Below are 26,011 nucleotides of genomic sequence, written 5' to 3'. Positions count from 1 at the left end.
GTTGAATCCTTGAGAAATTAAATTTTGGCTCCAAGGGTGACAGACAGCTGGCACTGCCCAAAGGGCCCCCAACCTAGCCTTAGCTGGCAAGCAAACCTCACCCCGGAGGCTGAAAGTAAGGGGCTGGGAAATCAACACAGAACCACATCTGCAGGTGCCTGCATGCAGCTGGATCAAGGGGAGACAGTGTGGGGGATCTGTCAAGGTGTTACAACTGCAGGATCCCACTTAGGGCTGCCTCAACTGCTATCAAGCAACTCCCCTATGGGGAAAGGTTACAATCTTCAGCACGGGTAGGCAAACGAAGGCCCGGGGGCCGGATCCAGGCCAATCACCTTCTAAATCCGGCCCACGGACAGTCCGGGAATCAGCGTGTTTTTACATGAGTAGAATGTGCCATTTTATTTAAAATGCATCTCTGAGTTATTTGTGGGGCATAGGAACTCATTTATTCCCCCCCTCCAATATAGTCTGGCCACCCACAAGGTCAGAGGGACAGTGTACCGGCCCCCTGCTGAAAAAGTCTGCTGACCCCTGATCTTCATGCTAGGGATACAGAGGCAAACAGCCTCCAACAGTGGAAGGCAAACAGCCACTGTGGCTGGTAGCCACCAACAGTTTTATCGCCCACCAATTTGTCCAATCTTCTTTTAATGCCACCCAAGTCAGTGGCCATCACTGTGCGATCAAATGCCACCAGCAGATCCACACCGCACATTTAAAGCACATTCAATGCACATGACTCCCCCCCAAAAAAAGAATTGTGGGAACTGTAGTTCCCACCCACCATACTACAACTCCCAGCACCCTTAACAAGTTCCCAGGATTCTTTGGGAGAAGTCATGTGCTTTGAATGAATATATGGGGTGGATCTGACTGCAATTCACCTGTCCCCCATGTGAAAAAGTCATTTTTCTCTGTCCCAAATCTCCCAACAGTCCACTCCATTGGATGCCCTGAGTTCTAGTTTTACGTAAGGAAGCAAAACAGCACTCTAGCCACTTTCCCTCAAACCATGATACATTCTACACCCCACTTGCTCTGCCCACCCAAAATGTCATAACTTTTCCTCGCAGGGGGAGTTGCTCTCCACCACCTCCTTGATGTTGCCCTTTTCCAAAGCTTTTCCAGGGCCTTTTGGAGGTGAGGCACCCAGAACTGTCCATGGCACAGTATTCCAAGTGTGAAGAGAAGCCTTGTTTCAATGTCACACTTTTATTACTTCCAAGTATGGCTGCAGCATATTTGGGGTCCAACAATTAACAACAGCAAGGACAAAAGCCTCAAGGAATACAGAGTTACCTCCTACAATTGCATACAATGTAATCAGTTTGCTGTGAAAAAACACAAAAAAACCCAACACCCTGGGGCAATTTTGGAAAGCCTTGCATCCTGATTCCATGCATGCTTAGAAGGAAGATTCCTAGGCATTTTGGTCACCTCCACCCTGCATATTTAGAGCAGTCTTATACCACTTTAATAGCCAGATTCCCCCCAATATATATATATTCTAGGAACTGTAGGGGGTCAACTATTAGCATTGTTAACAGTTCCCAGGATTCTTGGGGGGGGGGGAGTTGTGACTGTTAACAAGGTATAGGAATACTTTGAATGTATGGTGTCAATGTGACTAAATAGGACCGACATCCAAGTAGACACAGTGTTAGGCTCGCACCGTTACTTCCTAACGTGGCACAAACAGGACTGTGACGGAAGATTTTCTTTTTGAGATTGCCGAACTGGACTTGGGAAAGTTTAGTCTCAGAGGAAGCAGTAGCCAAAACAAAAAACCCCAAGAATAAGAAACTCATCAAATGTACTGGACTTCAGTGATTTTTCAGGCCACTGATGTGTTTGCCACTGATGCTATTGTTTCAGCCTTCTCCAGTCTCACACCCTCCGGATTCTCTGAATTACGTCTCCCACAGCTGGGCTGGGCTGATTGGATTTGGTCCTGAATGCCTGGAGGGCACTAGATTGCCTAACTCAGAGGTTTTCAGCCTTTTTGAGTCCAGGGCTCCCCACCCCCTGCCCAGCCCCAGAGGCACCATTCACCTGGGAAACTGCAACAAACAGCTGTACAAGCCTTTGGGAGGCAGAGACCTGAGAGGGCATCAGAGGAGGGAGGGAAGGAAAGAGGGGCAGAGGCCAGTGTTGCGCACGGCACCCCTGGAAGGAACCCCAGGGGGCCCTGGCACACTGGCTGAAAACCACTGGCCTAACTATTTGGTGCCCAGCCAAGGAGGTGGGGGCACAAAGAGGATGGGGACGGGGTGATCTAGACACTTACAGTGCCACTTAATCCATGGGGGGGGGCATAACATAATGGGAAAGCACTGACTCAACCCTTGATTATTTCAAAAGTCTCATTTGATTCCCCCTTGAAACAGACCCTACCGATCCCAAATTCCACCCCTCCCATGGCCTTTGCTTGGGATCAGTGCATCTGAACTCTCTCCCTCCCACCCACCCCCTTCAATTGTTTGACTGAGCTTTGTTCTCCGTGTTTACTGAAGTTTCCCATTCCAGGTAGGGAGGAAAGGGGGCTGGGGAGAATGCAGCCCTGCCCCACTCCCAGCCTTTTTCTCCATCAAGGCCCCTTATCCAAATCCCCTTGGTTGGTTCCTCTTTTCTTTGGGTGGGACTGGAGGGGAGAATATTGATAAGACAGCACAGCCTGGTCATATGCATGATTTCCCGCCTCCGCACAAGCAAACCTCACCTTTTGTTTTCGTTTATTCCTAAATGAACAGAGATTTTTTCCTGGTGGTCGTTATTCCAACCCAACAGTGTAGCCTGGTTTTCCAGCAAATTAGGGGACTAGTGCTTGCACACTTTATCTCACATCTCAGGTTCCACAAATGCCGCCCCCCCAAAAGGCAGGCACATGGCTTCCCCCAAAGAACCATGGGAACTGTAGTATACCCTCTCACAGAGCTACAGTTCCCAGCGCCCTTAAGAAACTACAGCTTTCAGGATTCTCTGCAGAGAACTATGTGCCTTAAATGTATGGTGGCCTTACTCCTTTTTTCTTTTTTAGGTGAAAACAGAGAATCTGGGTTTGTTTGCTTGTTTAGTTAGTTAGCTACCAAAAAAAGTCTGAAAGTGACTTAGTGCAACAGACAAAAACAATTAAAACAAGAACATTTATACTAATGTACAATACGAAATATCTGGATTATGGGATATGGGTTCATGGGAGTGGCGGGGGGGACAATTGCTCCCCCCAATTTAGGAAGAAAAGTCCGAGGGGGAGCATAAAAAACCGAATTGCCCCACCCTCCAAAAAAAGAAAAAGAAATGTGTGCGTGGGGGAACAACAGCCAAACCCAGGCGCCATCCTGGAAAATCGTGGGTGCTTTAAGCACCCGCCCCCTCCTTCCCCCTCTCAAACCGGTTTGGCAGCCAGGTAACAAAAGGTAAGGACACCGTTATTTCCAAACGCATGCGCCATCCCCACCACACCCCCAAACATCTGATCTAATTAGAGGCAAGGAGAGGGACGAGTTTTGCTGGAGTCTCTCATTCTCCTGGCGCAAACAGCCGAACTCGCGTCTCGTTGGGGTGGAGGAAAAAGCATCTCCCCCCCCCCCACCACCACCACAACAACAGCGAATTCCACCGCGAGCGCGCAACTAGCCGCTGCCCAGACGAGGTGGAGGTGGAAAAGAGACGGCGAAGTGCGAGGGACTTAACCTGCCCGCCTTGCCGGCTCCCTCCCACCTTGCTCGCTGTACCTTGACCCTCCGAGTTCAGCCCGGCGCGCCAAAGACGAACCGGCTCGCGGGGACGGGCGAAACCGAGCGGCTTTGGAACGTTCGGCGCGCGGGCGTTCCATCCGTAGAACGCCGGGAAACTTTTTTTGTCTTTCTGAACGTTCTATCCGCAGAACGTCGGGAAACTTTTTTGTCTGAACGTTCCATGGGCGCCCGTTAATAACGAAAACTAATAGGGCTTTTTTTTTTTTTTTTGCTTTGTTTTGTCTTGAAGTAGCGGGGGAAGAGGAAGTGGGCCAGGAGTAAGGAAAAGAGGCCATTTTTTGGGGAGTAGCGGGGGTTTATTTATTTTTTAAATTTTTTAAGCGCTCACCAAAACAACTTAAGATGCCCAGAGCTTTCCTCGTGAAGAAAACTTGCATTTCTACCGGCAAGAGGAATTGGAGCGAACTTCCCGATGAAGAAAGAGGCGAGATTTACGTCCCAGGTGAGTCTTGGAGGAGAGGTATCTGGAGTGCGGCGAAACAACGGCCGCCGCGGCTTTAGAATTAAAAAACCTTTGCTTTCGAGCGAGTTTTAATTTTTATTATTATTATTTGGTTTTTTTTTTTAAAAAAAATTGGTTTAGAGATGAAAATACCTCCGGGGTGGGGGAGGAAAGGAGAGGAAGGAACCAGGTGGCGCATAACGGCCACCATCGTTGGAGGGCAAACTTACGGGCTCCTTCGGGGCTCCGGCGCATTCCGGAGAGGCTCCGATCCCCACCCACTTCGTTTCCTGGAGGAAGGAGGGGGGTGTCTGAGGGGAAACTGGGAGGAAGGGGGAGCGCAGTGGGTGAGGGGGAGGAGGGGCAGGAGGAGATCATAACTCCGTTCCCCATGAATCACCTCCAGGCAAAACAAGGGAATCGCTGCCTTACTCATGGCAACTCCCACACAGACCTTTTCTCGGAGGCTCGGAGCGGATCGCACCTGCGCGGCGCGCCGGGCCATCCAGACCTGCCGCTCGCCTGAGAATGCTGGGAAAGGGCAGTTATGCGCGACAAGGCTCGGCTCGATCAGAGCGTGCGGCGTTTAAACACGCCGGCGAAGGGGCTGGTTGGTTGGCAGGGAAGATCGAGGCGCAAAGGGTGGCGGCGGCGGCGCCTTTTCTAAGATGGGATTGGGCGCTGCGGACGCCGCTCTTGCTGCTCCCACGCTAATTAAACAAATGCAAACAAGCAAATTTAGAAGTTAGTTAAAGTCTCGCTACGTGCTACGGATTGAGATGTCAGTGTTTCTGCCGTCCGGCGGAGTTTGTGCTGATTTGGGGTTAAACGGTCTGAATTTTTTAAAAGGCATAAACATTTGAGTTTCTGCAATATTTTCACCAGTAATAATAATAAAACATAGACGACTACTTTGGCAGCCTAGGGCTGTATCTAACTGAGTCAAGTGCCGGATTTACGTATAAGGTCAACAAGCTATAGATTAGGGACCCACTCAATGGGGGGGGGGGGCAAAAAAATTAAAGAAAAAAACCCTGGATGTACATTTCCAAAATATAAGATAAAAAAGACAAATAAAGTAAAACCTACATACAGCAACAGTGTTTTGTGTTGTGTAGGCTCCTATGTTGTAAGTAATGGGCCCCCAATCATTTTATGTTAGAGCTTAATAATTATTTCACTGTTAATATACTTCTTCTTAATTGTTTTTCAGTTCAACAATTACTTTGATAAAATACATATTTTGTTATCTGCAAATGGCTTTAGATACGTAGTAGGTCCATAAATTACCATACTGTATAGCATATATTCAACACAAAAACAGCGACAATTTGTTGTTGACAAAGGACAGCTGGACATATAAAGGGCCCCATTGCCTTCAGTAGCTTAGGGCCTCATCAAACCTAAATCCGGCCCTGAACTGAGTCCTGCTTGGAGTAAACCCACTGAAACCAATGGACTTTAAGGTAGTGTAGTCATGGCCATTGATTTCTATGGGCCTATTCCGAATAGGACTTATTTGAATACAGCCCTTGCTTTCAAGAGAGAGAGAGACTGCAGGAATTTGAAGTGGTATGCAACAGTCAGAAACTGAGCTGGGTGCACAACAGGATTCCCAATGAGTGTGTGTGATTGGCCTGATGAATTTCTGCCTGCCCTACAGCTGTGAAACATGCAGAAAAGCAAAGTATAACATATTTTAATAAATCAGTGTAGCTAGGATTTATGGCTTTATGTTGGGGGAAGGCAGAACCGAGCTGTTAAGTACATTTTTATTTACTGGATTTGGGGGTGGGCAGCTAACTGCCCCCCATCACCCATGATAATCCTCCCACTAACATACACCAGAAACCTTTGCCTAATTCTTGCTTCATAGCATCTCCACCGCTCACCATTCTGCAACAGAATAAAACCCTGCGAGTGAGTTCTGGATTACAACCTCTTGCCCTAACTGCTAGGCCCTACTCCTTTCCTTAATACAGGGTCCAGAACGATAGTTAGTGCAGTAACTACTGGGTGTCACTTCCCTTCAGGGAGCAAGCAACAGAGAGGAAGAAACTGCATCTTGACTTTCCCCTCTAATTACTCTGCCCTTGCGCCCTAGTCCAGTGTTTCTCGGCCTTGGTCCCCCAGTTTCTGTTGGACTACAACTCCCATCAACCACAGCCAGCTTAGCCAACGGTTAGGGATGGTGGGAGTTGTAGTCCGGCAACATCCAGGTTGCACCCAAGGTTAAAGAACGCTGCTACATGTTTGTCACTTCATTTTACTTCCAATAATTGTAGGCCACTTTTCATCATAGTGTGTCACCACCAATAAAACAATTGATCAGGTAATGTTGTGTTGAAAACGAAAACTACAGACAAGATTGTGGGGGCGGGGGGAATCATAAACAGGCGTAGTACAACTTGCTTGAAATGGTCTTTGAAGCAGAAAGGTCTTAGTCAAGCACATCCTGGGAGGGAGGAAGTTCTGCAGAACTGGGTCCACAGAACTGAATGCTCTGTTCCTGGTGGATACGATGAGCTTCTCATCTGAGACCACAAACAGAGATGCCACAAGAAGATCTCATTGATTGGGCAGGAGGCTAAGGGATCAGGTGGTCCTGAGGTTATCCTGGACCCAAGTTTGTAAGTTAATAGAAGAACCCTGAACTTGACGCAACCACATTACTGTATGAGATCATTTCCGTAAGGGTAGCTCTGCCAGACTGTGTACACACCATATATTTAAAGCATATCCTGGGAATGCTAGCTTGTTAAGGCTGCCGGGAACTGTAGTTTTGTGGGGGTAAACTACAGTTCCCAGGAGTCTCTGCAGTGCGTGTGCTTTTAACATATGGTGTGTGCACAGCTTTAGTCTGTGGTAACAGCAGTCTTGTGACATCTTCAAAAACAAGCACATTTATTACAGCAATACGGTGGTGTGGTTAAGTAATTTTACAGTCTGGTTACATGGGGAGGGTGCCCCATCTTAAGACAGTAATGTGTGTTCCTTGACTGACTTTGGAATGTGGAAGCCAGCCCTTCTGTGTGGGGTTTTGGGGGGGCATTCCTGGTCATTCTACCGAGTGGGGACCTGGGCTTCTCCCCCTGATGGCACTACTTGTGGCGTAGGTTTTGCAACTCACACTTCGCTTTGATGAGATGCATGCTGCATAATCCTCTGTTGGCAGGTGCATATACAGTGGTACCTCGGGTTAAGTACTTAATTCATTCTGGAGGTCTGTTCTTAACCTGAAACTGTTCTTAACCTGAAGCACCGCTTTAGCTAATGGGGCCTTCTGCTGCCGTTGCGCCGCTGGAGCACGATTTCTGTTCTCATCCTGAAGCAAAGTTCTTAACCCGAGGTACTATTTCTGGGTTAGTGGAGTCTGTAACCGGAAGTGTATGTAATCTGAAACGTATGTAACCTGAGGTACCACTGTACACTGTATGGGGTAGTGGGAGAATCTTGAGGTGTGTAAGAGACAGAATCATAGCATTGGCAGGGATGACGAGGGTCATCTTGTCCAACCCCTGCAATGCAGGAATCTTTCGAACCCACAACCTTGAGATTAAGAATCTTGTGCTCTACCAATGGAACATAAGAAGAGCTTGACTGCTGCCAGATCAAGCCAAAAGCCCATCTGGCCTAGCCTCCAGTGGCCAGCTCCTGGTGACTGGTATTCAGTGGTAGACTGCCCCTGACTTTGGAGGTTCCATTTGGCGATCGGGGCTATGAGGCCACAGAGAGCAGCAAGGTGGTCATGAAGAGAGCGGGGTGGTGGTGGTGGTGGCGGCACCTGGCTTGGTGATGGAGGGGGAGCCCAAAGGAATTAGGCGGACGCCTGGCGCTCTGCTCGTAAACCTCCCTGTCTGTCTTGGCAAGCATCACAAGGCCTGACTTGAGAGTCTGTAATTAGCTTTTAATTAATCACGCTGGAAGCCTGCTCCTGGTTTCCTCAATAGATTCCAATGTGCTGACACGGGGAAAAGAATTCCACTGGTTCCTGCTGGTCCTCTGCTGAGGACCAAAAGGAAAACAGCCTGCCTTTCATCTGTCTACGAGCTGTATTAGTTCACTAGCAAAGTGTTTCCGCGGGGAGTCTGGGTTAAAGATAACAGGAGGGAAATTGAGGCTGTGTGTGTGAGACACACACACACAATTACTTTGCTATATCCTGAATATCCTGCCTTATCTACAAGGAGCTCAAACTAGTGCACATGATGTAGTATGGGGGGGTGATTAGAGTGTTGGCCTAGGACCTGAGAGACCAGGGTTCGAATCCCCACTCAGCCATGACACTTGCTGAGGTGACCTTGGGCCAGTTGCTGTCTTTCAGCCTAACCTACCTCACAGGGGTGTTGTGTGAATAAACTGGCGGACAGCCATGCACACCACCTTGAAACCTCCACCATGAAAATAAAATATCTGCCTCTCCCTGTGAGGTTGAGAGGAAGTTGTGTGCTTCATGGCTAAGTAGGCACTGAAACTCAATCTTTGGGGTCCTAGTCTGACACTCTAACCACTAGGCCATGCTGCCTCTCCCACCACTACCTCTTTTGAGGTAGCTTGGGTGGGGTCACCCCCTCTCTTGAGAGTGGTCTGTAGCCTTCCTTCAGAGGTTGTTGGAGAACAACCGCCATCAGCCGTAGCGGAGTTCGAATCTCACCACAGCCGCAGGTTGTTCAGTTTCCTCCTTCCTGATCTTGATTGCAAGCTCTCTGGGGCAGAGGCCTGTGTTGTGCCTCTGCTAGTCTACAAACAGCCACACCGTGCCTTCTCTAAGTCCCACATTCTGACGCTCCATCCCACTCTCCTGTAACTGTGTCACATACTAGTGTGACCAAGAAAGTGAACCTGGGGCGGAGCTATGCAGATTAAGGTCTAGGGCTGGGGAAAGTTACTGGGCCACCAGTGATGAGGATATTTGATCTAGCCCTCTCCCCAATTACAACTAATAATAATAATTTAGTATTTATACCCCACCCATCTGACTGGGTTACCCCAACCACTCTGGGCGGCTTTCAACATATATAAAAACATAATCAAACCATACCCTCCAACATTTCTCCGATGAAAATAGGGGCATCCTGAGGAAAAGTGGAACATTCCTAGATCAAATAAGAAACCGGGACGTGTTCTTTAAATCAGGGAAATAGGGGCACTGGAAAATAGGGGCACTTGGTGGGTCTGTAAAACATTACACATTAAAAAGCTTTCCTATACAGGGCTGCCTTCAGATGTCTTCTTAAGGTTATATAGTTACTCATCTCCCTGACATCTGATGGGAGGGCATTCCACGGGGTGGGTGCCACTACCAAGAAGGCCCTGTGCCATTTCCCCCCCTACAGTGCCAGGCTGGAGAGCCTCTGGCCTGCCAGATGTGGCTGGACTCCAACTCCCATCAGCCCCAGCTAGCATAGCCAGTGGTCAGGAATGATGGGAGTTGTAGTCCTGGCAGGATCTGGTGGGCCACTGAATAGAGCAGGCTTGCTGCCTGGGGGAGAGGGTGATGAGTGTAAGGAGCCCAAACACCTGGAGGGGCACCAAGTTGGGGAAAGGGTGCTAAACTAATGAGCTGTCAGGGAGGACGCTGTGACGATGAGGTTAAAAACTACCTTCCACCGCTGGCATTGGGTGCCTTGGCCCTTCCTGCTGGTGTTCTCACAGGAGAGACCAACGTGTCCCAGTCACACAGTCCCCTTTTCATAACGCTGGGTACTTTGCTAGTCACAGCAGCGAGATGCTATAACTAATTGTTCTAGTTGTGCATATTGGGGGGTTCTGTGAAAAAAGCACTCTGTACCTGCTCAGAGACACTAAGAAATTACTTTTTTAAAAAAGGAAAGAAAGCGGAAGATCTGGAGAGGATGGTTATTTTATTTTACTATTCTTATTATATCCCACCTTTTCTCCAAAGAGCTCAATGTGGCGTTGAGCTGAGGTCCCTTTGCCCCCCCCAAAAAAATTTGAGGAGGCTGCCCCCCCAGTTGATGGGCATTGCCATTCAAATGGTGTGTGTGCACTGCATCTTCTGATCGGCGCAGGGTGGGGCTTACCTGCCCCCCCCAATATTTTATTCAAGTTGGCACCCCTGGATGATATACACAGTTCTTCCCCTGTCTGCTTTATCCTCACAACAAGGGAGGTTAGGCTGAGAGACAGTGAGTGGCTCAAGGTCACCCAGTGAGTTTTATGGCTGAGCAGGAATTTGAACCCTGGTCTCAGGTCCCAGTCTAACCCTCTGGCCTCTCTGCCTTGTTCATCCCCCCCCCCATTGATGACCACACTTCTCTCCTTTTTGTGGAACTTTGAAAAATAGCAGCTTTGATTGCGGCTCAGTTGGAACCTTGCTTCAGCTCTGGAACGTGCCAGGTGGTACAATGCCTCTGAGCACGTGCAGAGGTGCTGAGTACCTGCAGCCAGCCCTGACACATATATCTGCAATTAATATAGGGGGTGGGTGGGAAGGAAGGAAGAGATGTGACTTTCCAGGGAGATTTAAGTTCCAGACCCTCCTTTCAAATTGCAACTGCTTTGGAACAAAACAGTTTCATCAAACTCTTTTTAATTAAAGAAGGGGGGGGAGGAACACCCTGACAAATTTGACAGGCTTCAAATAGCTTGCCAGTTCACTCCGGGCTCCTTGACGGATAAATCAAAATGAAACTTAATACTGTTTCCGTGCGAAGAAAGTGGCTCAAAGAAAATGTGCGGAGATTTTTCTTTTTTAAAAAGTTTGGTACAAATGGGTTCTCCAGTCTGCAAGGTGTATCTGAAACTTTGCTTAAGTTTCTTTTCCTTTTAATATAATTATCATTGATCAGCCCCATTTTGGCTACTGATCAGTCTTTGGCTGGCCATTGATCAGCCCTTTTCTGCAGACCCGGTTAGAAGAGCTTGGGCATCCTTTGTCTCCACGTTGCCTTTTGAGCCTGGCTTGTTGTGTCCTGAGCCTTTTGTGACTCCCACTTGGCCGCTGCCTAGTGCTGAGGTGTTCTTTCTCTTTCCAACGGAGCCGAGAAGAACGGGAAGGCCGGGAAGATGTGCTTCCAGTTGGCTGGAGGGCGATTGCGACATGTGCCCTCCCACCCCGCTTCCCCCCCAGGCAGGTGACAGGAGATGGAATTGTGGCGCCGGCCCGGAAACGCTTAATTAACTACCTGGGCTGGGTTGGACTTTCCAATAACATCCCGGTTAACCGGTTCTGAGCTGTTTACTTGCTGTTACAGCTGACCCTGGGTGGTGAGGATGATAGTGGAAGGGAAGGGGGTCAGTTGCGGTGGTGGGATGGAGAAGGGAACCCCGTGACATTTTCAGTTGTGTTCCTGTAATGAGGACTAGCGCCTTGGGGGGGGGGAGATGGGTGTTACGTGTTATTCTACACTTCCTGTCTCCGTGTGTTTTCAATATTGCATCCACTTACTCCACTCCTTAATTAGCCTCTTAATTAAAAGTTAGGCTATGTACACCTTTAAAGCACATTCAGAGCACATTCATTCCCCCTCAAAGAACACTGGCCACTGTAGTTTGTTAAGGAAGGCTGGGAATTGTAACTCTGTTTGTGTGTGTGGCAGGGGGAACTACAGTACCCAGAATTCTTTGAGGGAAAGGATGTACTTCAAATGCGTTTTAAAGATATAGTGTGTACATGGCCTTAGTTTTAGGGCAGGGTTCAGGAAACCTTTTGCATGTTCTCGGAGTCCAGCTCACAATGGCCCCAGCCAGCATGGCCAATGTCCATTATTTATTATTGTTATTTATTTTTATTAGATTTATATATACCACCCTTCATCAAAAGATCTCGGGACGGTTCACAAGATAAAAATACAGGAAAAAAGCACAAATAAATAGTCAAAACAGAAGCAACAAAACAGTAACCCTCCTTCCCACAAACACATTTAAAATACTTTAGAATATTAATTGGGGATAATGGGAGTTGTTGCTGCGGTGGCATGGGCCACAGGTTCCCCATCTCTGATTTAAGGATTAAGTGAACACATATTGTAATCCTGTACCCCCTTACCGGGGAGTAATCCCCATTGAATTCAATGGAGCTAAGGAGTGGGGAACCTGCAACCCTTTCAGGTGTTCTTGGACTCTGTCTCCGACCAGTCCCAGCCAGCCTGGCCAGTGGTCCAGCAACATGCCATGGATGCTCTAGTTGAGATCCCTGCATTGCAGGAGGTTGGACTTGATGCCCCTCGGGCCGTGTTAGAAATTAGCCAGGCGCCAGGCGCATTTTGCTACTGGTGTGGGTCCAATTTTGCTACTGCTGTGGGTCCAACTGCTACTAGCTGGAGATTTCTGGGCACCAGGTTGGTGACCACAGTTTAAAAACCTCTGCCTTAATCTATGGAGACCCAAGTTTGGGAAACCTTGACCAGGGGGTACAACATGGCACTTCTCAGATCCTTGAAGGCCTATTGCAGCAGTGAGGAATGTCTTCCCTTCCAAAGATTCTGGGACCACAACAACTTCCATCATCCCTACGCCTTAGCCCTACTTGCTGAGGTGAGTTGTGGTCCAGCAACACTTGGAGTGCAACAGGTTCCCCACTGCTGGTGTGTCACATCTGTGGAGTCAAAGACTTGCTCCCTGCTGCTGTCCCAGAGGTCAGGTCTGACTTAACAGGATCGAGTTACAGGACAGGAGATTTCAGCTGAAGGCCAGCAGCTGGGAAGGGCAAGCAGAGAGGGGCTTTTGCACCCAGGTCCTGCCCGCAGGCTTCCTATTGGGGCATCTGCTGTGAATGCTGGGCTGGATGCAGCGTGACTGTTTCTATGTTCTTGTACCAGTGGAAGTGACCACTCCCTTTCCCACCCCACAGTCTCCTTGGGCGGCTATGCCCTGTGGAAGGATCTGGAGCCTTCGGTGGCCGAGCCGCCGTCATACCCGATGCCTTTGGACATGACGATACGGAGCTCCACCTACACGGCCGCCCAGCCCCATTGCACAGCCCAGGTCCCCAGTGGGGTGCATCAGGATGAAGAGCCGGGGTTCTTGCACCCCAAGATCAAGGTATGACCTGATAAGAGGGGGAGATGTCCTACGTTTGAAGGGATTTCAGGTAGCTTCTAGTGGGAAGGGTCTGTTAGAAAGTAGCCAGGCGCCAGGCGCGTTTTGCACCTGGCTTCCGGCCATTTGCGACCAAGTGAAGATTCCTGGGCTCCAGGATGGCGCCTGACATCTCCACCATCTGGAGGAGTATGTGTGGGGATCCTTGGATCTTGACTGTTTTCACACACTAATACCCCATCCTGTAGAATTCTGTTTTATCTGCACAATCTGCGGGCAGCTGCCCATGCCTCCCTCTGGCTCCATGTGTGCAAGTGAGTCTCACGAAGCCTCTTCCATCATCTTTTCTCTGCAGGTGACGCAAGGTGACGGCCCGGGGGAGCAGTTCTCCTGCCCCTACTGCAAGAAGGGCTTCTCCTACCAGCGCATGCTGAACCGCCACTTGAAATGCCACAGTCAGGTGAAGCGCCACCTCTGCCCCTACTGCAACAAGGGCTTCAACGACACCTTTGACCTCAAGCGCCATGTCCGGACGCACACAGGTGAGCTGCAGTCCTCTCTTACTTGAGAGCAGAGTTGAGGCAGGCCGGTGAAGAAGCATGGGTGTCTCCCCCTCCTGCTGCGACAAGCTCCTCTCCCCACTGGTCTCCCAGGACCAGGAGAGACGTGAAACGGGAGGAGCAAAGTCAGGCATGCTGGCGTAGTCTCAGATTGCTTGGGGAAAACTCTGGAGAGGCGTAGACTTAGGCAGCTGCAGGACGGGAGGGGACCTTTAGTCTCAGCAACTGCCTCATAGGGGCAAGACCTACCTGGAGAGAGCTGCTCCACTAGGTCTTGCCCCCTTGGAGTCGCTTACTCTTCTCTACTATGCAGCAGTGATTCATTTATGGATCTGCCCCAGTTCAGTAGCAGCTGCAAAAGTACCACACCCTTCTGAGTACACGTAAAAGTGCTCTGCTTTTTGCAGCAGTTACTGATCTGCCTGCCCAAAGACGAATGAGAGGGGGTGCCAGCCCAAGAAGGTGCTTTAATACCATTTGGAAAGTTGAAATGGAGCACATTCTGCTGTTGTAAGAAACAGGTCTTTCAGTGTTCCAGCACCTGTACTTTGGAACTCCCCGCCTATTGATATCAGGCAGGTGCCTTCCCTGTGCCCTTTTCAGCACCTGCTAAAATTGTTTTTGTATATGCAAGCCTGTCCGGACATGTATGAGCTGTCATGTGTTTCCATCTGGTTTTTAGCTTGCCATTGATTTTAATTAACTTTTTTTTTTAATAAAAAAAAGCATTTAACTCTTTTTCAGGTAATCTCATTGTTTCAAACAACACATTCAAGCTTTCCGGTTGCACTGTTTCTCCCGCCCAAATGCCTCTGTGTTTTGTGCCCACCGGTGCACTAAAAAAAAGACTTTTGTTTCCCACTCCTTGCAGGCGTCCGCCCTTACAAATGTGACCTCTGCGACAAGGCTTTCACCCAGCGCTGCTCGCTGGAGTCTCACCTGAAGAAGATCCACGGGGTGCAGCAGAGCTACGCCTACAAAGAGCGCCGCGCCAAGCTGTACGTCTGCGAGGAGTGCGGCTCCACAGCCGACAGCCAGGAAAGCCACTTGCGCCACCTCCAGGAACGTCACCCTGACAGCCCGCTGCTGCGCAAGGCCACACGCAAGACGGCTGCTGCTGTCCACGCCGGCGCGGCACCCACTCTGCTGCAGGGGGGGCCTTGCCTCTGAAATGTGTGCCTGAGTGTTCTCACGCGGATGGGGAGGAAGTGCCTGTCCCTGTCCCGCGATCCTCTGGCACCCCTCTTCTGCCCTCCGTGCCCCCACCCCCTCTGGCAAGCACAACCCTCTTCCTAGCTCAGCGATTCTCAAAACTTCTTATGCTCCAAGTGGGAGACAGGGCTGACATTTTTATTTTGAATCACGGCACAGAGCGAGAGGGAAAAGGAGAAGAGACTATGTTGGAAGTATGAAGTCAAATGTCCTTTTTTTCCTCTGGGAGGAAGGAGCTGGAAAGCAAAACCCGGAGCGTGAACTCAAAGTGGTTTTCAGGCCCAGGAACGAGACTTTTCCAGTTGCTGCCTTCAATTCCTCCAAGGACCTGCCCTCCAAAAACCCAGTTATTTGGAGGGAATGGAAGGGGGAGGTTGGCTGTGTGGGCAGTGGTGTAGCGTGGGTTGCTAGCACCCGGGACCATGTGGAGGGAGTGGGTGGGTGGGAGGGAAATAGATGGAGTACGCATGCGCATTCAACTACCTAATGGTGTCCACGTCACCCAGGAAATTGCAGCTGCAGAGATTTTTTAAAAGAGTTGTTGTCCAGAGAGGTCACTTCCTGGTTTGCATGGAGAAGTTGTTTTCAACGGAGCCCAACAACGGAAGTGCAAAGCTGTATTGAGGCAGCACTGGGTGTTGAAATTTTGTGCCCCTAACAATTTTGCACCCGGGGCAACCGCCCCAGTGGTGTACACACACACACACACACACTATGCCAATGTGTATGCCTCACCCCTAGGACTTTTCATTGTTCTTCAGAGTGATGCTAAGAGTGCCTTAAGAAAACCCCTCTTAAGACAGGGGTGGGGAAGCTGGGGGGGGCGTCCTTGAGATGTTGTTGGACCCCAACTCCCATCAGCCCCAGGTCACCGAGTTCAGAAGTCAGGGAGTCCAGCAACTTTTGGGGTGCCACAGATTCCTCATCCCTGTGATCTCATGGGTTTTGTAAAAATGAAAAAGCATACCCTTAGTAGAGTAGTAGATAGTGCAGGAAAGGGCTTCTTTCTTTGCACAATGGTCATATAATCATGGAAGGGACCTCAGAGGCCTTCTAGCTCAGCCCCCCGCCCATGCAGAAAAAGTGCTGCTACAGCATTCCTGACAGGAGGCGGTCCAGCCTCTGTCCCTCCTACAGACATGTAGCTGTTGAATCCAGAGGTTTGGGTGGCTGCACATTTTCCTGATTCTGTGAACCAGATGCAGCCTCTAAGACATGGATTTCTCTCTTTGTGTACTGTAAGAAATAAATGTTAAACATGAGGCTGCCTCTGTACGAGTCCCCGTTCTGGCCTGCCAACCAGCCTCTACCGGAGCCGCAAATCCTGTTTTGCCTTTGTGCCATGGCTGTGATTGCATCCCATAGCTGCTTTCCTTTGGAAAGCAGCGGTGGAGTTAACTGTCCTCTCACATCTATGTGCTAAGCTGCTATAGGGCCGGCCCTATCGTTGGGGAGGTTGGCTGATTTGGGGCGTCATGAAACGGCAGCAAATTGTGAAAGTTATTTAAGTTAATAATGTAAATTGTATTTTTTTTTATATTGCGAGGGGGAGAGAAAGGCACTTGTGGGATATTCTGCCTTAGGTGCCAAAAGTAACTGGACTAGCCTGGTGCGTTGTTGCCACGCAGGTGTGATGGAACAGTGGGAACATCAGCATCTTAATGGGACCGGGGCATAAAGTAAATTATATGAGGGTGTGAGTTTTGTTTACATATTGGTCTTCTTTCTCGGATCTGCTGGGAAAGGAGCCAGGCCTGTGAATTTTTAATGTTATTATATTATTATTATTATTATTATTATTATTATTCATAATCAAGGATTCTCCCTCTCATGAATGAAAATAAAGGAACTGAATATTTTGCGAGTCTGTAGGGTGTGTTGTGTTTTTGGATTCCAACAAAGCAGCCTTCAGCATCCTGGTACCTCCAATAGATGGGAGTTGTAGACCAACAACATCTGGAGGGCATCAGGTTGATGCAGGCTGCAAAACTCTAGGGCTGAACGCTGCAGCTACATTTGCTGGGCCCAAAGGGTCTTGCTCTGGATCCAAACTGAGGCCCACAAGCTGGATTTGGCCTCCAAAGAATAAGAAGGTTTCTGCCCAGTTTGGTTTGTAGGGAAGAGGAAAAAAATGTTGCTAATGCAGGAAGGTTTCTGCAATCCCTTTCAGCTATAGGCACCCAAGGCATCTCACAAAAACCTCAACTGTCTACATAAGAAGAGGGACCCTGCTGGACCAAAGACCAGTGGCTCACCTAGCCCAGCTTCCTCTTCCCCAGTGGCCGATCAGATGCCCAGTCTGGGAAGCTTGGATGCGAGGCCTGAGTAGTCCCTTGGGGTTACTGGAAGGAGGGCTCACATGGCCAGTGGCGTAGCGTGGGTTGTCAGCACCCGGGGCAAGGCAAGTAATTTGCGCCCCCTAACCCGTGGATTTGCACCCCCTAACCCGTGGATTTGCGCCCCCTAACCCTAACCCCCAGATGTTGCGCCCGGTGCGGCCGGCCCCCCCTGCACCCCCCACGCTACACCACTGCACATGGCATCATATTCAGAGGCAGAAAAGGCTTTTATGTGCGGGTGTGACTAAGTGTGTGTGTGTGTGAGAGAGAGAGAGAGAGAGAGAGAGAGAGTTGGGGTTTGGTCTTTCCCCTTTGATTTACAGTTATTGAAAGAGGGTGAGCAGGAAAGCCCTCCTCAAGGCCATCCCAATACATTTTGGCACCTGAGGAAACCACAAAATGGCGCCCTCCCACCAGGGAAGAAGCTGGGAGTGAAGATCTACCTCAGAAACAAGGGGTGGGGGGAAGCGGCAGCAGGTGATGCGTTCCTTGGAGGCCGGATCCTGCCATCCCTGTGGATCCTAAGGTGGTTGCCTCACCTTGCCCCATGAGTGGGCCCGGCCTGGCCCTCCTTCACACATTTCTGCCTGTTTTGTTACTCTTATTTAGTTATTGGATGAATTGACATATCACCTTTAAGGCATGGGTGGGTGGCAGCTTTCTTCACAAGAAAGTTTATCAATAGTGAAGCTTACAAATCAGTGTGAGCCCAAGGAGATTTACTCTAAAACAAGCCCTGTGGAGTCTAGTCCTGGTGCTGCTTGTTTCTTGGCCGAATAAAAATTCTTGTTGAGGTGGTTTTTTTTTAGCTAGGGGAGCAGTGAGAGGGAAGACCAGAACATAATTACAGTGGTACTTTGGGTTACAGACGCTTCAGGTTACAGACTCCGCTAACCCAGAAATAGTACCTCGAGTTAAGAACTTTGCTTCAGGATGAGAACAGAAATCATGCTCTGGTGGCGCTGCAGCAGCAGGAGGCCCCATTAGCTAAAGTGGCGCTTCAGGTTAAGAACAGTTTCAGGTTAAGAACGGACCTCCGGAACGAATTAAGTACTTAACCTGAGATACCACTGTATGTTATGTTATGCAAAGTTAACTAAGCAACCTCCTTTTGACAGGGTTAGGGTGCTGGGGAGACAGATGCCTTGTGAGGAGTGGGGGAGAATAAAAATAAATTGGAGGACAGAGAAACAATGAAGGAGAGCAGATTTTGGGGTTATCGGCGGTGAGAATGAGATTGGCTTTGCCAGGAAAATGGAGGAGGAGGAGATGGCTTGCCCACGAGGCACATGTTCTTTTCTTCTTTAAAATGAGGATGCATTATACTGTAAACTGGGTTTGCATCCTCTTCTATCTGGACAAATACCTGCAAAGAACAATCCAAGTTGTAAATGCACACACAGCCAGTCAGAAACTGTTCCTTACACTTAGCTAAACATCCCCTTCTGGTTAAACAGTTTAGGGAGCAGAGGAAAGAAGGACAGTGTGGAGATACACACACACACACACACAAAATTATTTTGTCTGAGGATCTGAAATGATTGACATTGACAGGCGGAAACCTCTTCTAATCCTTGCTTTTTAAAAGCGGCCCGGAGAACATGATTTTGTTGGAGAGCTTCACCACAAAATTTGGAGAAGTGTGAATTTTTGAAGGCCATTTGAGTTTTGGTTGGCATGTTGCTTTTAACCCTTCCCAAGACCAATTCTATTTGCCAAGAAACAGACTGGTGATTTTTTTTTTTTAGTAGGTAGCTTTGTATTCCTCAACTATTTTGGCATTAAAACCTGCACATGGAGGGGTGGTCTCTACCTATATGGATAAGTCACAGAACCAGAACCTGACCAAAGATGGAAGACTACCAAAGACTTTTTTCGAACTAACTGACAATATGGATTTGATTGATCTATGGAGGACGAGAAACCCCCTAGGTAAAGAAGGAACTTTCTTTTCTGAGGCCCATCTGTCATGGACAAGAATCGACCAAATTTGGACAACTAGAGGTCTGGCACCTAAGACCACAAGAGTAGAAATCTGCCCAAAGACATGCTCCGACCATAACGCTATGAAAATGGAAATGAGATTTACTACTGCCGACTCCTTCAGATGGAAAATGAATGACAACCTGCTAAGAGATCAAGAGATTGTAAAGAAGGCCCAAAAAACTTTAAAGGACTACTTTGAAATTAACCTCAACACCTCGGTGGAAAAAAGAATAATCTGGGACGCAAGCAAAGCTGTTATGAGATGGTTTCTGATACAACAAAATACGATCAAGAAAAAACTTTGGAATGGGAAAAAGGATAAGATATTAGAGAAGATAACAGCCGGAGAGAAAAAACTAAGACTGAATCCAAAATCAAAAGAGACTTTAAGAGAAATTAAATTTCACCAGTCACAATATATGAAACTGATCAACCAAGAAGTGGAATGGAAAATTAAACAAATGAACCAAAGATCTTTTGAATCTGCGAATAAATGTGGGAAGCTGTTAGCTTGGCAGTTGAAAAAGAGACAAAAATTAAACTATGTTACCAATCTAGAAGTGGAAGGAAAAAATATTCAGAAACCAGGAGAAATTAGAAAGTGTTTCCAGAAATATTTCAAAAAATTGTATACCCAAGGGCCTGAGGAAGTGACTGAGATAGAACAATTTCTGAAAGATAATGGCCTACCAGAATTATCTCAAGAGAAGAAATCAATCTTGAATTGTAAAATAACACAACAGGAAATTGAGGTTGCCATACAGAATATGCAGTTAGGCAAATCCCCAGGCCCTGATGGACTTACCTCCAAGTACTACAGGATGTTAAAGGACTACTTGACACAACCATTAGTGGAGGTTTGCAACCAGATTATGGGGGGAGGGAGGGCACCAGATACGTGGAAAGAAGCATTAATCACTCTGATACCTAAAGTGGAAACTGAAAAGACTCAACTCAAGAACTACCGTCCCATCTCACTCCTGAACGTGGATTACAAAATATTTGCAGACATTTTGGCAAATAGATTTAAAAAGGTTTTAAATGAAGTAATTCATAAGGACCAAGCAGGCTTTCTCCCTGGTAGACATTTGTTTGATAACACCAGGAACATTATTGATATTTTGGAACTTTTACAAACAAATATCAACACTAAAGCAGTGTTAATTTTTATTGATGCGGAGAAAGCCTTTGACAATATTTCTTGGAAATTTATGAAGAGAAACTTGGAAGGGATGGGAGTGGGAAGGGGGTTTGAGAACGGAATAGAAGCAATCTATTCCGAACAAAAAGCTAAGTTGATAGTGAACAATGTGGTGACAGAAGAACTTCAGATTGAAAAAGGAACACGTCAGGGGTGTCCCCTGTCCCCTTTATTGTTTATTTCAGTCCTGGAGGTTTTGCTGAACATGATAAGGAAGGATCGGCAGGTACAAGGAATACGGGTCGGAGTGAAACAATATAAACTGAAAGCATTTGCAGATGACTTGGTTTTAACATTACAGGAGCCAGAATCTAGTACAAAAAGAGTTCTAGAACTGATACAGAAATTTGGTCGGGTGGCGGGTTTCAAGTTGAACAAACAAAAAACTAAGGTGTTAGGGAAAAATTTGACAGCTAATGAAACAGAAGAGTTTCAGAAGGAAACAGAACTAAACATTGTTAAAAAAGTGAAATACCTGGGGGTCAATCTCTCTTCCAAGAACCTGAACCTATTTAAAGATAATTACGAGAAATGTTGGTTAGAAGTTAAAAAAGATTTAGAAATTTGGTCAAGACTGAAGTTATCCTTGTTAGGTCGAATTGCAGCTATAAAAATGAACGTTTTGCCAAAGATGTTGTTTTTGTTTCAGGCCTTACAGATTGTGGACAGAGTGGAATGTTTTGGAAAGTGGCAGAAGGATATCTCTAAATTTGTCTGGCAGGGCAAAAAGCCCCGAATAAAGTTTAAAATACTAACTGATGCAAAGGAGAGAGGGGGATTTGCCCTGCCGGACTTAAGGATATATTACGAAGCTGCAGCCTTCTGCTGGATGAGAGATTGGATTTTGTTGGAAAACACTGATGTCCTGGATCTGGAAGGCTTTAATAACTCGTTAGGTTGGCATGCGTATTTGTGGTATGACAAGGCAAAAACACATGGAATGTTTAAAAACCATATTGTCAGGAGAGCAATATTTATGGTCTGGAAAAAATACAAAGACTTATTAGAGAGCAAAACTCCGAGGTGGGTATCACCAATAGAGGCCAAGGCTCGGAAAAAACCCAATATGGAGGCCGGATGGCCGAAATATTGGGAAATAATAGAGAACATTGGAGACAACTGGAGGTTGCAGAGCTTTGAAAGGTTAAAGGGTAAGGTGCAAGATTAGTTTCACTATGCCCAAATTAATGAGGTTTTTAAGCTAGATAAAAAAACAGGATTCCAGGTGGAAAAATCGAAACTTGAGACAGAATTGTTAGAACCAAAGACCAAGCTATTATCGAGAATGTATAACTTGCTGCTTAAATGGAACACTCAGGACGAGACAGTTAAATCAGCCATGATAAAATGGGCTCAGGACATTGGTTATAACATCATGTCTGAGGACTGGGAAAGGTTATGGACCACCGGTATGAAGTTTACGGCATGTAATGCCTTGAAAGAAAACATTATGAAAATGGTATACAGGTGGTACATGACCCCAGTCAAGCTTGCTAAGATTTACCATTTGTCCGATAATAAATGCTGGAAATGTAAGGAGGCTGAAGGGACATTCTTTCACCTCTGGTGGACCTGCCCAAGAGTGAAGGCCTTCTGGGAAATGATATATAACGAGTTAAAAAAGGTGTTTAAATACACTTTCCCTAAGAAACCGGAGGCATTCCTCCTGGGCATTGTCGGCCAGAAGGTGTTAAAGAAGGATAGAACTCTTTTCATGTACGCTACTACTGCAGCAAGGATTCTTATCGCTAAACATTGGAAGACTCAAGATTTGCCCACACTGGAGGACTGGCAGACGCAACTGATGAACTACATGGAACTAGCCGAGATGACTGCAAGGATCCGAGATCTGGGAGAAGAAGCTATGGAGGAGGATTGGAAAAAATTTAAGGACTATTTGCAAAAGTATTATAAGTTATATGAATCTTAAGACGCCGTATGATTTGGAATGTTAGCTCCAGCAACAAAAGTGGTTTATATAAGAAATTGGATAATTTTCATGAAAGAATCAAGGTTTAAATGGGTAAAAACGACAATATGTTATATTTTAAGAGTAAATGGAAAACAAGAGATTTAAACTTAAACTGCAATTGAAAGTAAAAAAGAAACATATGAAACAAGGTTATAATTTGCTGACAATTTTATTGTTAAGAATGCATTGTGCGGGAGATGTGGGGAAGTCCGATAGAATTCTGAAATAAGTTGATGAAATGGTTGAGATTCTCTGTTTTTTCTTTCTTTCTTTTTACTGTTTATGTTCTTTCTTTTCTATCTGTAATTTGGAAAAAACGCAATAAAAATTATTATAAAAAAAAAACAACCTGCACATGGAATACTTGCTGTGGCCAGCAGAGGGTGCACAGATATTACACATACGCCGTGGATTTTGAAGATTATAAGACAAGCACCTAGAATAACGAAAATCAAACCTTTATTAGGCATTATGCAAATAAAACCGTAAGAAGGAAAATAACATGTAAAAGCCTTAAAATATATATAAAAAGGCAGCAGTTGGCTACAATCATATATATATATATATACATATAAAATCAGTGGTTTTCCTTGTTAACCTGCTCCTTGGAGGACTGCAGCCAAAAACTCGGCTACCCCCGCCGTAACCCTTTGGTCAACGTCGGATAGGCAGAATCCCGCACATTTACCTTGCTGGGGTTCCAGACCACCCAAAAGAGGGGACAGCACGCGTTGACGGAGCGTACTGTACAATGGGCAATGAAAGAGAATATGCTCTACAGTGTCCGGGACATTCATAGAGCATCTGCAGAATCTCTTGTTTCTAGGGATGTTTTGATATCTTCCCCAGACAAATGCTGAGGGAAAGACATTCAACCGGGCCAGCATAAAAGCCCTACGTTGGGCTGGGATTATTAATTTAGTGACGTAATTGACTCTGCTATCTAAGATATTTAAATCATAGAATATGGGGGAGCAAATTTTGTTTACAGCCGCCATAATATTTTGTCTCTCCACATCCTTTAGTCTAGCTAGGATATTTTGGAAAATGTATTGCTCATTAGAATTATACAGGGGCTCCAGCTCGATGCCTAAAGATTCAATCTTTTTTTCGAGGTACTGATACCATCTTGATTTATAGGAGTCCTTGAGCAGATCAGCGAGCAGGCTTGATGGAGAGCAGCGAAAGTGGCAGCGTAACCAGTACTTTATTGAGGTGGACCAGGCCCAATATTCCATTGTGTGTATGCCTATTTCTGCACACATTGTCTCATATTTGATCGCAGCTGGGAGTCCAAGAATACGTCTCAGAAAGCTGGAGTGAATCTTATTTAAATCACTGTTATATGCTTGAATCCATAGCGGGATTCCATAGAATATCTGGGCTTGCACTTTTGTTTGAAAAATCTGATTGGCCGCAGGAATAAATTGATTACCTTTCTGATAATAAAACCGGGCAACTGCTGATGAGGTGCACTTTGCCTGTTTTATGGCATTTGTGCGATGACTTGCCCACCCTAGATTGCTCTGGAATAAGATTCCCAGATACCTATAGATTTTTACTTGTTGGATTTCTTGCCCTCTTATTTTCCATTTCTCTAGTTTCCAACCATTTGAGAAGACCAAAATTTTTGTCTTCTCGTAATTTATAGAGAGTTTATTACATTCGCAGTAAAGGGTCAGAGAAGATATAAGACGTTTCAGACCCAAGCTCGTTAATGATAGTAGGACTGCATCGTCTGCGTATAATAAGAGAGGAACTGGTTTCTGATTAAGTTTAGGGGCATGTGATTCTATTTTTTGAAGGTGATCTGGCAAGTCTGATAAGAATAAGTTAAATAGAAAGGGGGCAAGAATACATCCTTGTTTTACCCCTTTCGAGATTGGGATGTCTGATGAAAGATGACCTATGGTGTTAAGTTTGACTTGACAGACATTGGAAGAGTATAGATTTTGTATTAGAATCAATAAGCGCTGATCAATTTTTAGTTCTGCGAGTTTCCTCCACAGCTTTGGGCGGTCAATTGAGTCGAATGCACCACGAAAATCTACAAAAGCAGCATATATCTTAGATTGCCTTTGAGATCTATATTTTTCAACCAAATGCATAAGTATAAGGCAGTGGTCTAATGTAGAGCAACCTTTAGAGAAACCTATTTGTTCTTTCCCTGGTAAATTTAAATTTTTCATCCATATAAGGAGTTTAGATAGGAGGTGCTTAGCGTAGATTTTCCCTATCACTGATAGTAAGCTTATCGGTCTGTAATTCTTTGGTTCTTTTGGGTCGCCATTTTTAAAGATTGGGATAATTATTGATCTTAACCATATCTCCGGTATGATCCCATCTTTGTCTATGAGAGTAAACAATTGAGCTAGGGGTTCTGCCCACCAATCTATATAGGTCTTAAATAATTCTAGAATAACTACAAATGCCACACACCAACTGCAAATTTTCTCTCTCACGCCAATTGCAATGGTATGTTCTAAGATGACACTTGCGGCAGCAGATATCTGGAGCATCTGAAAACAAAGAAAATAGCACTTCAGGCTTCAGAAATATTGCTTTTAGGTAAAGGGACCCCTGACCATTAGGTCCAGTCTTGACCGACTCTGGGGTTGCGGCGCTCATCTCGCTTTATTGGCCAAGGGAGCCGGCGTTCAGCTTCCGGGTCATGTGGCCAGCATGACTAAGCCGCTTCTGGCGAACCGGAGCACAGCACAGAAACACCGTTTACCCTCCCGCTGGAGTGGTACCTATTTATCTACTTGCACTTTGACATGTTTTCGAACTGCTAGGTTGGCAGGAGCAGGGACCGAGCAACGGGAGCTCACCCCGTCACGGGGATTCGAACCACTGACCTTCTGATCGGCAAGTCCTAGGCTCTGTGGTTTAACCCACAGTGCCACCCGCGTCCCTACCCCAGTGCAAATTCAACCCATAGATCAGGCATGGGGAATGTCAGGGATGGGGAACCTCAGCTTCAGGGCTGAATGTGGCCCTCCAGACCTCTCTGCCTGGCCCCTGGAACTCTCCCGATGCCACTCCCCATAGCAGGCCACACCCCTCAGCAGCACTGCTCCCCAAGTGTGTTTGTCAGACAGGAATGTGTCCTCAAGGTGGATGGAGGCATGTGTGTAGAAAGCATTGACTGTTGGGTGGCTGGAAGACACCATTGCTTCATCTACTTGTTGTCTTTGGCCCCCTGTCCACCTCTGGCATGATGTCAATGCAAAGAGGCAACGCAGCCCTTGTGGGAGGGCAGTGGCTCATTGGCAGAGCAGGCAGAAGCCCTGGGTTCAGTCCCTAGTGGCATCGCCAAGTAGGGTTTGGAGAAATCCCACTGATATCTCACACCAGCTCCTGGGCGCCACTCAATATGAAGTCCAGGGTTGCCTTCCCTCTGGTTGGTTTCTGAATCAGCTGTTCAAAAGCACAGTCATTTGGGGAATCTAGAAATGTTGTCTCTTCGTTGTGAGCGGAACACTCATGTAGCCTTGAGAGTTGCTGCCAGTCCGTGTAGACAATACAACAGTTT

General features: G+C 46.9%; 1 protein-coding gene across 1 annotated transcript; it reads left to right on the top strand.

The window, feature by feature from the left end:
• Positions 1–3,526: 3,526 nt before the first annotated feature.
• Positions 3,527–15,410, top strand: OVOL1 (ovo like transcriptional repressor 1). Its single transcript, XM_081174264.1, has 4 exons — positions 3,527–4,203; positions 13,019–13,209; positions 13,562–13,748; positions 14,638–15,410. The coding sequence occupies exons 1-4, from the start codon at positions 4,104–4,106 to the stop codon at positions 14,934–14,936; spliced, it is 777 nt and encodes a 258-aa protein (XP_081030390.1). The 5' UTR covers positions 3,527–4,103; the 3' UTR covers positions 14,937–15,410.
• The last annotated feature ends 10,601 nt before the right edge of the window (positions 15,411–26,011 follow it).

The sequence above is a fragment of the Podarcis bocagei genome, assembly GCF_964188305.1.
Source record: "Podarcis bocagei genome assembly, chromosome: 16".
NCBI classification, from domain to species: Eukaryota; Metazoa; Chordata; class Lepidosauria; order Squamata; family Lacertidae; genus Podarcis; species Podarcis bocagei.
Note: the sequence above shows the minus strand (reverse complement) of the source record. Positions and strands in the feature narration are given on the sequence as shown.